The sequence below is a fragment of the Scyliorhinus canicula genome, chromosome 8 (genome assembly GCF_902713615.1).
Source record: "Scyliorhinus canicula chromosome 8, sScyCan1.1, whole genome shotgun sequence".
Taxonomy (NCBI): Eukaryota; Metazoa; Chordata; class Chondrichthyes; order Carcharhiniformes; family Scyliorhinidae; genus Scyliorhinus; species Scyliorhinus canicula.
The window spans coordinates 43,123,774-43,141,230 of NC_052153.1; the positions used below are offsets into that span (position 1 = coordinate 43,123,774).

The following is a 17,457-nucleotide window of genomic DNA, read 5'->3' on the forward strand; positions in this document are numbered from 1 at the left end:
GGTGTGAAAAATAAACTCACCAGTAAAAGGCTTTGTTTTTATAATAATATTATTATGTGAAAAGTGAACTCACCAGTAAAAGTCTTTGTTTTTATAATAATAATATGTGAAAAGTGAACTCACCAGTAAAAGGCTTTGCCCGACGATGGCGTTTCTGGATGGCACAGAGGCAGGGCATACCTATTGAACTGTGCTCTATTATTCAAGGGGGGAAGATTTTTCTTTCCAATCTCCTCCTTTTTCCTCAACATTGCGAATAATATTATCAAAACAGATTATCTGGTCATTATCATATTGTTATTTGAAGGAATGTACATGAATTGTCTGCCTCGTTTCGAACTTTACAAGTCTTTAAAAGTATTTAATTGGCTGTAAAGCATTTCTGGAAGTCCTGAAGACATGAAAGACACTGCATAAATGCAAGTTTTCTTTTTCTAGGATGAAAATATGATAAATTTTATTAAAGGAGGAATCAAAATACGGACAAGTTACAATATCTACCGGTAAATGCTTCTTTCCTCTCTAACTTTTAAGAATTCTGATTAAAAATTGCTTTATATGTAAACTTTCCGTGATTTATCTAGTGGTGCAAACACTACACAAGCTGTCACACAGTAAGCTGGCCTCTCCAGACCAAGTACGGTCAGTCCGTTCACACAACTTATTGGCATTTTGGGTGCACATCTCTTGATGTGCCAGCGATCACTGATGGGAACTTTCCTGGCATGGATGGTGGGCAGTGGAAGGCATGCAGACTATCTGATGGGGAACAAGGGAGGTTCCTTGATGGCTCTCATTCCTGTGCACAGAAAAAAGGAGAGTATCACATTTTATGCTGCCTTCTCTTCACATGTGTCTTGTTCTGGTTGTACCTTGAAATGGGCACGTTATTTAAATCTGAGAGGGAGGGCACACACACTCTGTCCTGACTTCTTTGTTGCTCACCCTCGCCGGTGGTCTGTGTGGAAAGCAGGAACTCCATGTGCCTCAATGTCTGCCATTGTACAATTGACCCTAGATTAACAGCTTGAAGGCTAAATTGGACTAATTAATGTAACAACATAGCATCCTAATACTTGAAAATGGTGCCTCAGGCGCACAGCCAACATCTGATGCGAGGTGTCAGGGTGCAGTTATTTGGGACCACAAACAAACACAAATGACCACTGACAGTATGGAGAGCCGGGGGATCATGACGCAAGTCAGTGTGCAAAAATGATTTAACACCAACACGGTCATTTTCCAACTGCACTCTCCAGCCAATATTCTGTCTCAACCTTGCACAGCTGAATGCAACATTGAACGGAATGAAGAACCCATATTTGCGCTATAAACTACTTGCTGCTGGATTATTTATTTTAGTTGCTGGTGTACTTTGGAGCTTTTCAGTGCTTGTCTAAGGATTGAATAGTCTACAGAGAGTGATCTGGCTGCTGATAAAATGCTTCCTTGTTGATTAAAACGTTTGTGCTGAAAAAGGTTGTTCCCTGGCACGGGTGTTTGGTTAAGCCTTCTTTTGGAAAGTGAGAACTGAAAGAACAAAATGAGGCCATGTGGTTTGGCGGGAGACTGGGGGATGTTGGGAACAGACAACCTCTCACCAGGAGACCATATCTGCCAAGCCAGTGAGCAATGTTGGGAGAGATTCTCTTGCCTCAGCTTTAACGAGCGCCAATGTTTGAGATGCCTTTGCTTTGCTTGTGACTGAAATCTACCAAGTCCTACAATCGGCACTGCATGCTCAAAGCAGGGCACCAACAGCATTGTCTGTGGCTGAGGAAGTTGATTGTGGCTTGTAATTCATATCTGCCTGGCTTGTGTTGCAAAATAAGCAACATCTGACCGTGTGCAGTGCAGTGCTGCAGAAGGGACAAACATGTGAATCTCATTTCCTCTTGTCAGACAAAAGCAAGTGCTGAACCATGAGGTTTTCACCAATTGGTCGTCTCATGACGTTGGATGCTATTGACTTCCTGCAATTTGACTTGTGTGCATCTTATGGGTGGCACAGTGGTCAGCACTGCTACCTCACAGCTCCAGGGTCCTGGGTTCAATTCCAGCCTCGGGTGACTGTCTGTGCGGAGTTTGCACTTTCTCCCCATGTCTGCGTGGGTTTCCTTCGGGTGCTCGGGTTTCCTCCCACAGTACAAAGATGTGTAAGCTAGGTGGATTGGCCATGCTAAATTGCACCTTAGTATCCAAAAATGGTTAGGTGAGGTTACTGGGTTATAGGTGGAGGCATGGGCTTAAGTAGGGTGCTCTTTCCATCCTTTCCAAGGGCCGGTGTAGACACGATGGGCTGAACAACATCCTTCTGCACTGTAAATTCTAAGATCTTTTGAACTCTTTGATTTTGTGAACTGAAAAGGATTTTACACACTCAATCTGCAGCTGGCATGCAATCATAGGCAACACATCATGTAGGCGCAGAAGTCATAAGGATTCGAAGCATTAACTTTGTTTCCCTATCTGCCAGACCTGCTGAGTTTTTCTTTTTTTAAAAATGTTTTTATTAAAGTTTTTTTCAGTGAGGATAAATGCGCCAGTTACAAAGTACATGTCTTTTCCTCTGTGCTGATCCCCCCCCCCCCCCCATCCCCCCAAGTTCCTTCATCGCTGTTTCAGGGTCCTTTCCTGGGTCCCTCTCTGTACAATGTGCAGTTTTCTGCTATGCACATGTGTCCGGTGCCCTCCCCTTCCCTCCCCACCTCCCTTTTGTCGATTGACCTCCCTCCTCTTTCCTCCCCCCACTTTATCCTGTTCTCGGCCTTTCTTTGGGAGTTCCTCTTCTTGTGGCCTTGTTCTAGGCCCCCTAGGCTCTGTATCGGCCATTTTCCGGCCTTCCCTTTCTTTTGCCCTAGCCTCCAAGCACCCCCCTCCCCCACTTTCTTGTCTGCTTCCTGTGGTCCCATTGGCTCCCATGCATCCCCCTCCCCCACTCTATTGGCTGTTGGCTTCAAACGGGCCCTGGAACATGTTTGTGAGTGTCCTCCATGCTTTGTGAAAGTCCCCTTCTGACCCTCGGATGGTGAACTTGATCTTCTCCAGGTGGAGAAATTCCGATTAGGTCTTCCAGCCAGTCTGCAGCTGTGGGTGGTGCGGCTGGTCAGCCGAGCAGGATTCTCTGGCAGGCGATTAGAGAAGCAAAGGCTGACTTCCGGTGGTGGCTATGAAGGAGTAATCGCACATTTGGTAGCTCCCGCTCAGGTTGGACTTTTGAACCTTTCCCCCCCTATTTTCTACCGGACTTGAATTGAAAAACTGATGACAGAGGCAATTCTGTACTGAATTCCCACATCGGTGCATGGAGAGGAGGACTAGAAGTGCTCGTAAAGGCAGAAACAGAAAGACAGAGAAGGCTTGGGCTGAAGCTGCAGCGGGAGACAACATGGCGGAGGATCGGACCTCTGGCTTGTCGACCCAGCGGTCAACGGAGTAGCTGATGCTAGTTATTCAGGAAGACTTCGCTAAACAGAAACGGGACCGCTTGGACCCGATGAAAGAATCAATTGAGCGGCTGGGGCTTAGACTGTGCCCAAGATCGGGCGATCCAGAGAAGGCGCTGGCTGAGCAGGAGGAACATCAAACTGCGGTGGAATTGGAGGTGAGGGTGCTGAGAGACCAGCAAAAGAAGCTCCTGGAGAAGGCGGAGGACCTGGAGAATAGGTCCCACCAGCAGAATTTTAGAATCGTTGGGCTCCCGGAGGGGTCCGAAGGAGCGGAAGCTGGGGCATACATTGCAGACAGGTTTGAGAAGTTGCTGTGGGATGGAGCATTCTCCCGACCCTTGGTGGTGGACAAGGCTCACAGGACTTGCAAGGAAGCCGCGAATGGGAAATCCCCCCGAGGCAATGGTGGTGAGATTCCACATGTACTTGGATAAGGAGCGTATTCTACAGTGGGCCAAGCAGACATGGAGCTGTAAGTGGGACAATAGTATCCTGTAGGTCAATCAAGACCTGAGTGCGGAGGTGGCCAGGAGAAGAGTAGGCTTAAACCAGATCAGGTCAATCCTTTTTAAGAAAAAGATTAAGTTCAGACTGTTGTATCTGGCCTGTCCCTGTGTCACGTACGAGGAACAGCACTTTTATTTCGAGTCGCCTGAGGATGTGCTGGACTTCGTGAAAAGTAAAGGACTGGTGGTGGACTGAGAACTTTTGAACTTTGCTGCAACGTTCATGGGTTTGTTTTTGTTTTTAAAAAAAGTTTCTTGTTTTTTGTGTTGTGGAAGCTGTCTGTAATGCCTTCTATATTGATTTGGGACCAGTGGCAAAGCTGAGTGAGTTAAGGTTTTCATTTGCACTGTTGGGGAATGGAGGTGTGCTTGTTTAGATTTTGGTGTTTTTCTGTCAAGCAATTATGTTGGGATTGTTTGTTATTGGAGTATGTATGTATAAGCGGTGGGGAGGGAACAATAGGTGGGAGACTTTCCAGCGCCAGGGATGGGGGCCACCAAGCTAGTTGGGTGGGCTAACTCACGGAAGCGTAGTGGGGGGTGTACATGTTAGGTTTATTAAAGGGATTGTATTGTTACTGGAGGGGGGAATGGGGGGGAAATGCTCTGCTGACGAGGGAGGGACTTGTGCTAAGGGACAGAGAGGGGGGCGGGCCGGTGGAGGCGCGGAGCACGGGCTGGAGGCTGGCCCAAAAAAGGGGGTGGCTGATCGGCGAAGTGGGGGGGGGGGGCAGGCAATGAGCCCCTCCCCCCCCCCCCCCCCCCCCAACTAGGCTGATCACCTGGAGTGTTCGAGGGCTAAATGGGCCAGTCAAGAGAGCACGCGTGTTCGCGCATCTAAGGGGACTGAAGGCGGATGTGGTAATGTTGCAGGAGACGCACCTTTGAGTAGCTGATCAGATTAGATTGAAGAAAGGCTGGGTCAGTCAGGTCTTTCACCCGGGACTGGATTCAAAGACTAGAGGGGTCGCAATCCTGATCAATAAGTGGGTAGAATAGTCTTGGATGTGGGAGGTCGGTACATTATGGTCAATGGGAAACTGGAGGGGGTGCAGGTGGTACTAGGAAATGTGTATGCGCCAAATTGGTATGATGGGGAATTAAGAAAGAGGATGCTGGGGAAGATACCGGACCTGGACTCGCATAAGTTGGTCATGGGAGGGAACTTCAACACAGTTATTGACCCTGGCTTGGACCGGTCAAGCTCAAAAATGGGCAGGGTGCCAGCAATGGCAAAGGAACTAAAAGGGTTCATGGAGCAGATGGGTGAGGGGGATGGATCCATGGAGATCTACTCACACGTGCATAAAGTGTACTCCCGGATTGATTTCTTTATCCTGAACAGGGCATTACTGGCTGGGATGGTGGACGGTGGCGGCCCTGAGAGTTTGGGGGCAATGGAGGAGATATGTGGGAGCAGATGGAGCATCGGTCTGATCCCCAATTTGTAATAATCACCGGTTTGCCCTGGGAAGTATCGTTGGGGGGGTTCCGGATATGGCAGAGAGCAGGGATTGAGAGGATGGGGGATATGTTTATAGAGGGGAGCTTTCCGAGTATGAGGACACTGGAGGAGAAGATTGGGTTGGCGAGGGAAACAAATTCAGGTACCAACAGGTGCGGGACTTCCTACGCAGACAGGTGTCAATCTTCCCGCTCCTACCACTAAGGGGGATTCAGGACAGGGTAGTTTCCGGAGGGTGGGTGGGGGAGGGCAGCGTCTCCGACATTTATAAGGAACTTATGGGGTAAGAGGAAATGCAGACCGAGGAGCTCAAGCGCAAGTAGGAGGAGGAGCTGGGAGGAGAGATAGAGGATAGTCTGTGGGCGGACGCGTTGAGTAGAGTCAACGCGTCCACAACATGTGCCAGGCTCAGCATGATACAATTCAAGGTCGTTCATCGGGCTCACATGACAGTGGCCCGGATGAGCAGATTCTTAGGGGTGGAAGACAAGCGTGTAAAGTGTGCGGGAGGACCAGCGAACCATGTCCACATGTTCTAGGCATGTCCGAAGCTTAGGGGATTTTGGCAGGGGTTTCCAGATGTCATGTCCACGGTGTTTAAACAAGGGTGGCACCGAGTCTAGATGTTGCGATCTTTGAGGTGTCAGAAGACCCGGGAATCCAGGAGGAGAAAGAGGCAGACGTTCTGGCCTTTGCTTCCCTGGTAGCCTGGAGACGGATACTATTAGCTTGGAGAGACTCAAAGCTCCCGAAATTGGAGACCTGGCTAGCTTTCTCTGTCTGGAGAAAATTAAGTTCGCCTTGAGAGGGTCAATGTTAGGGTTTGCCCGGAGGTGGCAACCGTTCGTCAACTTCTTTGCGGAAAATTAATCGTCAGCAGGAGTGGGGGAGGTTAGTTTAGTTTAGAGTAGGGGGTTAATAAAGGTGGGACCTGTAAGGGAGGGAGACGGCTTTTGCACTATGTTTATAGATTCATGAACATTGTTTATTTTGTTGTTTTTGTAATACCAAAAATACCTCCATAAAATGTCTATTTTAAAAAAAGAGAAGCAAAGGCTAGGGCGTCGGCCCTATTCCCCATAAATAGTTCTAGCTGGTCCAATACCCCGAAGACTCACTTGCGGTCACGGCCCCACAATCTTGGACATTGCCTCGAAGAAGGCTGTCCAGAACCTGACCAGTTTGGGACATGCCGAGAACATGTGGGTGCAGTTGGCCAGGCCACCCTGGCACCATTCACATTTGTCCTCTACCTCTGGGAAGAAACTGCTCATCCGGGTTCTTGTCGGGTGTTCTCTGTGGACCACTTTCAGCTGTGAGAGGAAAGATTTTGGGAAGTAGAGGAAGAGGAAGGGAGGCTACGAAAATGACCACTTTCTGCCCAAGCTCTACTCAACCAAATATTTAATGGGTGATTCCAGTAACCTCCATCACACCTCCCCATTCACCAAAAGCACAGCTTACCTTTTACTCATTGCTGACGATGAGACCATTCATTTCCGACAACATAAAAAACAAGAACCAGGAAATATACTTTCCATTTTTTTTTTAAAAGGTTCAAAAAATAATAATCAACCTTGTACATTGGCTTTGTGTTTTTGCCTCTTCCTGTGTGCTCCTAGGTACTCCCCTAGTGCCTGCAGCATAGGTGTGGAGTGGCTACTGAGCTTAAATTGAGGACACTGCAGAGTGCCTGAGACTGAGCTGGAGCATGGTAGCACAATGGCTAGCACTGTTGCTCAACAGCGCCAGGGACCTGGGTTCGATTCCTGGCTTGGGTCACTGTCTGTGCGGAGTCTGCACGTTCTCCCCGTGTCTGCGTGGGTTTCCTGCGGGCGCTTCGGTTTCCTCCCACAAGTTCCGAAAGACGTGCTTGTTGGGTGAATTGGACATTCTGAATTCTCTCTGTGTACCCGAACAGGCGCTGGAGTCTGGCGACTAGGGGATTTTCACAGTAATTTCATTTCAGTGTTAATGTTAGCCTACTTGTGACAGTAATAAAGATTATTGTTTGCCATTAGACTGGGCCAACAGGCTGACCAAAAACATTAGGAGCAATGTAGGGTGGGAGACAAAATGCAGTTTTTCTGAGAAAGGACAGCAGGTTCATGTCCCAAAGAGCTACTATCACTTTGCTGGGATAATGCTGTGGCAATCTGATTTACCTGTTCAGGAACAGATTGATGAACTGCTGAGGCATTCTGGGACAGTATTATCCAGAGCCATGATGGCAGCAGTCTGAGCTTCCATCCCAGTACTCCAGACTTTGCTGTAAACTATTCCTGCTACAGTGGGAGCTGTGACGTTGGCCATCAGATGCTGTATCATTGTGAATCCCACAGGTGTGCAGATGGGAAGTGGCCTGTATCTTGTTCAAAGGAATGGGCTCCAAGCTCTGCACAAAGCCCTGTGCTGAGTTGGTGTTGAACTTTTCCATGCTTCTTAATATTGTGCACAACTTTTCTGGCAGGATTTCCAGACACCGACCATTTGGCTGTGTGTATCCATGAGTCATCTTCTATAGCCTGCCCCTTCTTTTCATCTTCACTGTTATCTTCCTTCTCAGACTGAGTAGGTTTCAGGTTTTTGGTATCTGAAATGAAAACAGGACGGGGGTAGGGTGGGTTGTGGTGAGGGTAGAGGAGAAAGTAAGAAATAGGAGCAGGGATAGACTATATGGCCCCTATTGCCTACTCTGTTATTCAGTAAGATCATGGTTGATCTGAACTTGGCCTTAGCTTAACTTTCTTGCTTCCATAACCCTTGATCCCCTTACTGTTCAAAAACCTGTCTGTCTAAACCTTGATATATTCAATCACGCAGTTCTCGGGTTAGGAAATTGTAGCAAGACCTACATTCTAATATTTTGCTTTTCAAAGTTCTAGATCCCTCTGCCATACAACATTTTGTACTCTCGTTCTCCATTAAATAATATTTTGCTTTATTATTCTTCTGACCAAAGTAGATAACCCAGCATTTTCCCATATTATAGTCCACCTGCCAAGTTTTTGCAGACTCGCTTAACCAATCCGTATCACTTTACAGGCGCTTTGTCCTTATTTATTTATTTATTTAAATTTAGAGTACCCAATTCATTTTTTCCAATTAAGGGATAATTTAGCGTGGCCAATCCACCTACCCTGCATATCTTTGGGCTATGGGGCAAAACCCACGCAAACACAGGAAGAATGTGCAAACTCCACACGGACAGTAACCCGGGGCTGGGATCGAACTCTGGTCCTCAGTGCCGTGAGGCTGCAGTGCTAACCACTGCACCACCGTGCTGCCCCTACGCTTTGTCCTTTTTACAGCTGCGCTCATCCAGGCAAGTGGAGAGTATTTCATTATACTCTGACTTGTTGGTTATAGATGGTGGACAGGTTTTGGGAGTTAGCACGTGATTGACGTAGAGTTCCCAACCTCTGACCTGCCTTTGTAGCCATAGTATATTTGTAGTTCGTCTAGTTTTGGCCAGTGTTGACACCCAGGAGATTGATGAAGGAATCGCTGATGACAATGTCACTGCATTTCAAGGGGCGTATTTTTAAATTAGCATTGCTTGGTACTTCTGTGGCACAATTATTACTTGCCACTTATTAATGAAAGCCTGATGTTGTTCATGTATGTGGGCAAGGACTGCTTCATTCCCTGGGGAGTTGTGAATGGGACTGAATACTGTGAACATCAGCATGCTGCCCCAATACTGACCCTATGATAGAGTGAAAGCCATTGATGAAGCAGCTAAAGATGATTAGACCTAGGATACTTCCCAGACAAACACCTGTAGTAATGTCCTGGGGCTGAGATGATTCCCCTCCAATAGCCACGTGTATCTTACTTTGTGTTTTGTATGACTCAAACCAGTGGAGATTTTCCCCCAATTCCCAAGAAGTTCAATTTGATTGGGCTCCTTGATGCCACATTCCATGAAATGCAGCCTTGATGTCAAGGATGGTCACTCTCACCCCACCTCTGGCATTCAGCTCTTTAGTCCACGTTTGGACCAAGGATGTAATGAGGCCTGGAGTTAAATGGTGCTGACAGTACCCAAATAGAGCAAGTTAATGATGAGTAAGTGCCACTTAATAGCACTGTCGACACCAACGTCTGATTCTTTGATGACTGAGAATCACCTGGTGTGGCAGTAATTGGCTGGACTGGATTTATCCTGATGTTGTGGACAGGACATGTCTAGATAATTTTTTGCATTGTCAGGTCAATGCCAGTTTTGTAGCTCTATTCATCATCGTCTGCCCTTCGATGTGAAGATGACGTCATCTCAGGGTGGTGAGCTTTTACCACGGGTCTGCTTACGTGACTAACCAGTTCTCTACCCGCAGATCTGTGGGTACACTGGGTGTTAAGTAATGGGTTAAGAGACATTGCAATTAGTTGTCTCATTTATGTTAAGTGTTCAATGATTGTCTCATTTATGTTAAGTGTTCAGTGATTGACACTGATATGTAAAGGGGCTTCAGGTGGATTCTGGAGCTTGTGATCATAGAATTTACAGTGCAGAAGGAGGCCATTCGGCCCATCGAGTCTGCACCGGCTCCTGGAAAGAGCACCCTACCCAAGGTTAACACCTCCACCCTATCACCATAACCCAGTAACCCCACCTACCACTAAGGGAAATTTTGGACACTAAGGGCAATTTATCATGGCCAATCCACCTAACCTGCATATCTTTGGACTGTGGGAGGAAACCGGAGCACCCGGAGGAAACCCACGCACACACGGGGAGGATGTGCAGACTCCACACAGACAGTGACCCAAGCCGGAATCGAACCTGGGACCCTGGAGCTGTGAAGCGATTGTGCTATCCACAATGCTACCGTGCTGCCACGGTCTGTAGAGTTCTGTGCAGAGTGAATTTGAACCATTAAAGGTGTGTTGGTGAAAAAAGAGCTGAACTATTGCCTCTTCATACCACAGCATCTAATACATGTTAACAATGGTAGCAGAGAATGGTTGCTGTGTCAATGTGAAGGCTTGAAAGATACAATTTTTCCAGATCAAACCAAGGAGTGAAAAAAAAGGGAAACATGGCTGAACCCAGGACAAAAAGATGGCTGGTTATGATTATCCTCCCCTATTTTCTGAAAGGGAATCACATGACCAATGGAGAAGTGCAGTAGTTATGTGGACTAAGGTGTCTGCTTTAGGAAAGAGAAAACAAGGTATGGCATTGGCTCTTTCTTTACCATATGGCAGTAAAATCCGAAACAAAGTGCTTTCTGAGCTGGAGTTGGAAGAGTTAGACTCAGAAGAAGGTCTGGCTACTTTATTACTTTATATGGACAAGATTTATAAGAAAGATGACTTGTTAAGTGCGTATGAAGCATGGTTGGATTTTGATAAGTTCCGGAAAATGGAGGATTTATCTATGGAAGACTATATAATGGAATTTGGCAGACTATATAAAAAGCTGCAGAAACACAGGCTGGAATTCCCACAGTCTGTGTTGGCCTTTAAATTACTTGACTGTGCTAGAGTGAGCAACATGGATAGGCTCCTGGTTTTGACAGGAGTTCAGTTTACGGATAACGATACCTTATTCGAACAGGTGACAGCAGCTTTAAAAACATTTTTGGGGAAACATTCAATTCCAATGGCTCTGATGACCCAAATAGGTCAGCCTGCTATAAGGCAGAATATGGAAGATACACTACTAACAGGATGGCGAAATCGTATGGCTACGAACAGGCCTCAAGACTATAAAAGAAGACCGAGACAAGGAAATTATAAGTTCAGAAACCCAGGTAGAACCTACAATAGGAGGATGAACCCCAGAAATGCATGGGACATGATAAATCGATGTTTTCGATGTGACTCTCAATACCATTATGCTTTCAACTGTCCAACTTGTTATGATAGAGTATTTGAAGCGGCACATGACATGGAAGAGTCAGAAGAGGAAAAAGATAGTGACTAGAAAGAAGGCATTGTCCTATTAATAAGCTGTTTTACGCCGGTAATGAGGGTGTTGGTTGCAGAATCTTTTAACTGTGCTGTATTGGACAGTGGCTGCACATCTACTGTGTGTGGGATTGTCTGGTTAAAATGTTATCTGGACTCATTGGATGCTGAAAATCGTAACAAGGTTAAGGAATTTAAAAGTTCTGCAAGTTTCAGGTTTGGGGATGATAATACTCTGAAGTCGTTGAAAAGAATGGTGATCCCTTGCAATATTGCTGGAGTGAATAATTTTATTAGCACGGATGTTGTATCAAGTGAGATACCTTTGCTTCTGAGCAGACTGTCGATGAAGAAAGCACACATGAAGCTGGATATGGAACAGGGTAAGGCAACAGTTTTTGGAAAGACGGTGGACTTACAATTTACACAGTCGGGACATTAATGTATTCCATTATTGACAAATAATGTTTCAAGTAGAGTGGTTAAGGATGTATTAATGACAGTTGATAATGCGACTTTAGCTGGTAAAAAGCTTATTGTAGTAAAACTGCATTGGCAATTTGCACATCCGTCTCCTCGGAGGCTGAAAAATTTATTGAAGCATGCAGGGGTAAGGGATGATTATTCTAAGCTGATAGAACAGGTTAATGATCGCTGTGAAGTACAGAAGGACACCAGCACGACCGATAGTAACCCTACCTTTGGCCAGGGATTTTAATGACATTGTGGCCATGGACCTTAAGATCTGGGATAAAGCAAATAATATATTTATTTTGTAGATTTAACTACCAGATTTAGTCAATCAACGATTGTACGAAGTAAAGAAAAGAGAGTAATTTTGGACAAAATTGTGGAAAAATGGATTGGGACAGGAATGGGTCCACCAGCAAAATTCTTTACGGACAATGGGGGAGAATTTGGGGATGACTTTAGGGATATGTGTGAAAACATGAATATCAGAGTTATGAACACGGCTGCCGAAAACCCGTTTAGTAATGATGTCTGCGAAAGAAATCATGCTGTTATTGATGACATGCTTCGGAAAATTTTGGGAGATCGACCAAACTGCACGCTAAATTCAGCTTTAGCATGGGCGGTACATGCAAAGAATTCATTGCAGATGGTTGGGGGCTATAGTCCTTATCAATTAGTGTTTGGTAGAAATCCTAAAATTCCCTCCATTTTGGATGACCAGCCTCCAGCTTGGGCAGGGACTACAATTAGCTCAGGTTTTGCTGAACATTTAAACGCGTTACATAGCAGTAGAAAAGCTTTTTTGGAAGCAGAAGACTCTGAAAGAATTCGCAGAGCTTTAAGACATAATGTATGGCCATCAGATGCCATTTTTCAACAAGGAGAAATGGTATACTATAAGAGAGACAATTCTAATGAATGGAAAGGCCTAGGGAAGATCATAGGCATAGATGGCAAAACATTTATTTTGCAACATGGTAATCAAACTGTTAGGGTACATTCGTCAAGGATAATGGGTACCGATTACAAATTTTCAAATTTAGACAGAGCAGACAGACAAGACGAGGAACCAGAGTCATCTGGTACGCATGTGTTACAGAACTATGAGGACCAGTTAACTGATATAGACAGGGTTTCTGTAGAGGAACACGACACTTCTGATAAATTAGATCAGGCCATTTTTCCGAAAGGGCAACTGCCAAAGGTTGGTACAAAAGTGACATACTTGCCTGAAGGGTCTAGTCAATGGAAGGATGCAACTGTTATTAGTAGAGCAGGGAAGGCCACTGGAAAGTATAAACATTGTTGAATGTACAGCATTCGGGGAAGAAGTTAAGACAATGGATTGGGAAACCGAAGTTCAAAAATGGAGGGCACAGAAACGCAGTGCCAGTTCAGATAGTACATCGGATAGTGAACAGGTACGCAGGAAAAGGTCGAGAACTATTGAAAGGACATCCCGCTACAGAAGAGAAAGATCAAGCAGTAGCAGTACAGAACGAGATACCAGGCAGGAAAGGGGACGTAGTTTATCAAGATCTTGGAACAGGAGTAAGACTACGAATACTAATAGAAGTAGAAGCCCACATGCACGTGAGATTTTGGTGGCTTCAAATAAATTAGATGAAAAAGTTATCAAAGATGCTAAACAGCAAGAATTGCATAGTTGGAGTGAATTTGGGGTATACACGGAAGTACCGGATAGGGGACAAAAAGCTTTAACCCACAGATGGATTTGTACAGAAAAGGTTCTTCCAGATGGAACTTATAAGGCAAAGGCCTTAGATGATCAGGACTTAAGGGTAGATTCACCTACAGCAGGAAAGGTTATTTTAAAGATCTTCTTGGCTCTATTAGCCACAAAGGCATGGGAATGCAAATCTATAGATATAAAAGCTGCCTTTTTGCAGGGGCATCAGCTCCAGAGAGACATTTTTCTCCGTCCTCCTAAAGAAGCAGCTAACACAGAAGGGGTACTCTGGAAGTTGAACAAATGTGTATATGGATTAAATGATGCATCTAAAGTGTGGTACTTTTCGGTGAGGTCAGCCTTGTTAAAGTTAGGCTGTTGCCAGTTGAAGGCAGATCCTGCAATGTTTTACTGGCACTATAAAGGAAATCTTGCTGGCATCTTCATGATGCATGCCGATGATTTTTAGTGGCGTGGGACTAGTGATTTTGAAGCTATTGTAATCTCTGGTTTGAGGAAAGAATTCAGGGCTGGAAGTCAGGCTTCCGGTGCATTTAAATATATTGGTTTGGAAATCGGACAGACTCAGTTAGGGGCAACTTTACGTCAGCAATCTTACTTGGAAAGCATCAGTCCAATAGCAATTAGTCGTGGCTGGGTTTCACAAAAAGACGCAATGGTTTCAAAGATAGAAAAAGAGCAACTGCGAAGTTTAATTAGGCAACTGAACAGGTTAGGAAGACAGACTAGACCGGACGTGAGTTTTGATGTTTTAGGGTTGAGTACAAAGATGAATGATCCCAAAGTGGAAGACATAATAAGAGCAAATAAAGTGTTGGCCAAACTAAATATGCAAGAGTGTGTTTTGAAGTTCCCTGTTTTAGGTGATCCTAGGCATTTGGAACTCATAGTTTATAGTGATGCGTCCTATGCAAATTTATGTGATGGAGTTTCAAGCGCAGGAGGTTGTATAATTTTTCTTTTGGGGAACAATGGTAAATGTTGTGTGGGAAACAAAGAAAATAAGGAGAGTGGTCAAAAGCACTTTGGCTGCTGAGACATTAAGCTTAGTGGAAGCAGTGGATATGGCCTTTTATATAAGTCAGATATTGACACAGTTTTTGGGATTAGAGGATTTAAGTAATATACCTATTGACTGTCACATTGACAATAAATCTCTGTGGGAAAATGTGCACTCTACAAAAAGTGTCAATGAAAAGAGGTTACGGATAGACATCGCAAGTTTAAAGCAGATGTTGGACAGAGGGGAAATAACAAAAATTAAATGGGTTGACAGTAGCTATCAACTGTCAGACTGTTTCACGAAAAGAGGGGCTAGTTCACAGAAACTTTTAGATATCGTGAATGAAGGGCGCCTGTTTCTGTGAATGTTTTTTTTTCTTCTACTTAAAAAAAAAGTGGGGGGGGGGAAATCAGGTGTGTTTCAGTTTATTGAAATTTTAGTTTCGTGAAATTTTGTTTTTACCTCATTGTTTTTTTTCTCCAAGGAAGGGGAGACTGTTGAGTAATGGGTTAAGAGACATTGCAATTAGTTGTCTCATTTATGTTAACTGTTCAATGATTGTCTCATTTATGCTAAGTGTTCAATGATTGACACTGATATGTAAAGGGGCTTCAGGTGGACTCTGGAGCTTGTGATGATCTGTAGAATTCTGTGCAGAGTGAGTTTGAACCATTAAAGGTGTGTTGGTGAAAAAGGAGCTGAACTCTTGCCTCTTCATACCACAGCATCTAGTACATGTTAACACTGGACTGGTTTAGCTCACTCAGCTAAATAGCTGGCTTTTAAAGCAGACCAAGCAGGCCAGCAGCATGGTTCGATTCCCGTACCAGCCTCCCCGGACAGGCGGCGTAATGTGGCGACTAGGGGCTTTTCACAGTAACTTCATTGAAGCCATTTTCATTTTTTTGACAATAAGCCATTTTCATTTTTTTCATTTTTCATACATCATGGGATGTGGAGTGCAGGATTTGCTTCTTTTTCTTTCCTTCTCACTTGCTGCCTGGTCTCATCATTAAGCCTTCTGGACTCAGCCTGATGCAACTTGGTAGGCGGGTTGTCGCCACTTTGAACGATTTAGCCAATCCACCAACTGTATTGGAACACCTTAGCTGGAGGCATGGCTGGTTCTGTACTTCAGTACTACATCTAGCATTTTGCCATGCTCATAGCTAGTTTTGAGACATTATACCTGTATTGGCTTTGTGGACATCTTGAAGCCTGACAGCGAGGGCACCATGGGGGAGGGTGGAGGGGGGAGGGGGGGGGGGGGGGGGGGGGGGGGGGGGGTGACTGAGCCAGGAACATCCTGCATTTCCTGGGCTGTCCAGAAACACCCAAGCCAGCTCCAGCTAATTTCCAACCTTCACTTGGGAGCTGGTCCCTGATACACTTGTAACCCCTCAATAAAATTGTGTCCCAGAGAGAAGCAAGAGTTGTGATGGCAAATGCTCTCTGAAAGGGAGGGAGATGATTGACATCAAATAAAAGAATCTCCTACCAGATTGAAAATTAGAATCCTTTCTGAAAAGAAGAACGGCATATTGAAAGCTCCATGCTTTATGATTTCCTTTTTTCAAATGGAAATGAAATGAAAATCGCTTATTGTCACGAGTAGGCGTGACATTCCTAGTCGCCACATTCCAGCTCCTGTCCGGGGAAGCTGGTACGGGAATCGAACCGTGCTGCTGGCCTGCTTGGTCTGCTTTAAAAGCCAGCGATTTAGTCGAGTGAGCTAAACCAGCCCCAGGTGCAAACTCCACACGGATAGTGATCCAGGGTCGGGATTCGAACCCGGGTCCTCAGCGCCATAGGCAGCCATGCTAACCACTGTGCCACCGTGCTGAATATGCCTTTGCCAGGAGTGTACACATTGTCATGTGTTTAGAAGCCAGATGACATTGAATTGTGCCAATCGATGGTACGGTGGGTTCGTACTCTAGGTTCTTGGTTAGGCATTATGTGTTTATGTTTATTGCTTAACTTGTTTACTGATGCTAATATTTGATCTGTTTATTAAGAGAATGTCAACAGATCGTGCAGATGACACAAGACCGAGTCAGAACTGATGCCTACTGCCAGTTTGAAGGAGGCGTAAAGTTAGGGATTGGAGCCTTTAACCTGGTAAGCATGCCCCCTTTACACCGCAGCTGTCCATCATTTAACTTGGAAAAATGTTTTGCCGATCTACACTTGTTATTTAAGTAATTTATTGATCTAAAATGCTTTCATCCCTTTCCCACCCAGATGCTGTCTCTTCTACCTTTGAGAATTCTTCGACTTCTTGAATTTATTGGATTTTCGGGTAATCGGGTATGTATTAGTAAGCGTATACGTGTAAACATAGTGCGCAACAATTGCATTTTAAGTTTCGCCACTGCCTTCCCACAGTCTCTTGAAGTAAACACAATTTGAGTGTACTGCTTGTACCTGTGTGTTTGAAATGGAAGGTCAGCACTGCCAGTATGATGTGTTCCTGTGTCCATACATTGCCATCTACCGGTAAACTGCAGTAGTGCACACATTTCAACGGACCCTGCCCTGGATGCTCGCAAATCTCCTCAATTGATGGCTCCATACCTGAGCTACATCAGCAAACCCAAAAATTATCCATAACCCACTCCCATAGGCTGAATGGCCGTCTCCAGTTCCTAAGAGGGCAGCAGAGCAGAGCTACTGATCAGCTGTTCTGGGTAAATTTGCATACGTGCAGTGCAGTCAGCCTAAGTTGAAGGTGAACTGGCGAAGGAGACCCAAGGAGTTTGAGTGAAGACAAGCATCCAGCAGAGGGCAGCAGAGCAGAGCTACTGATCAGCTGTTCTGGGTAAATTTGCATACGTGCAGTGCGGTTAGCCTAAGTTGAAGGTGGTTTGTGGAGGGGCTGTTGGCAACTGACAGTTAAACCCGAAACACTTCATGAGTGTTTCCCACCC

The 17,457-nt window shown here is 45.2% G+C and overlaps 1 protein-coding gene across 2 annotated transcripts in view; it reads left to right on the forward strand.

Annotated features, from left to right (window-relative positions):
- Window positions 1–17,457, forward strand: part of LOC119970203 (tetratricopeptide repeat protein 39B) — a 52,023-nt gene that overhangs the window by 2,617 nt on the left and 31,949 nt on the right. For both annotated transcript variants that reach the window (XR_005461562.1, XM_038804451.1), the window contains exons 3-5: window positions 439–503; window positions 16,546–16,648; window positions 16,772–16,837. Coding sequence is in view for 1 of the 2 variants with exons in the window: in XM_038804451.1 (XP_038660379.1) it covers window positions 439–503; window positions 16,546–16,648; window positions 16,772–16,837 (234 nt within the window). In the remaining variant the exon portion in view is untranslated. The remainder of the gene's footprint in view (window positions 1–438; window positions 504–16,545; window positions 16,649–16,771; window positions 16,838–17,457) is intronic.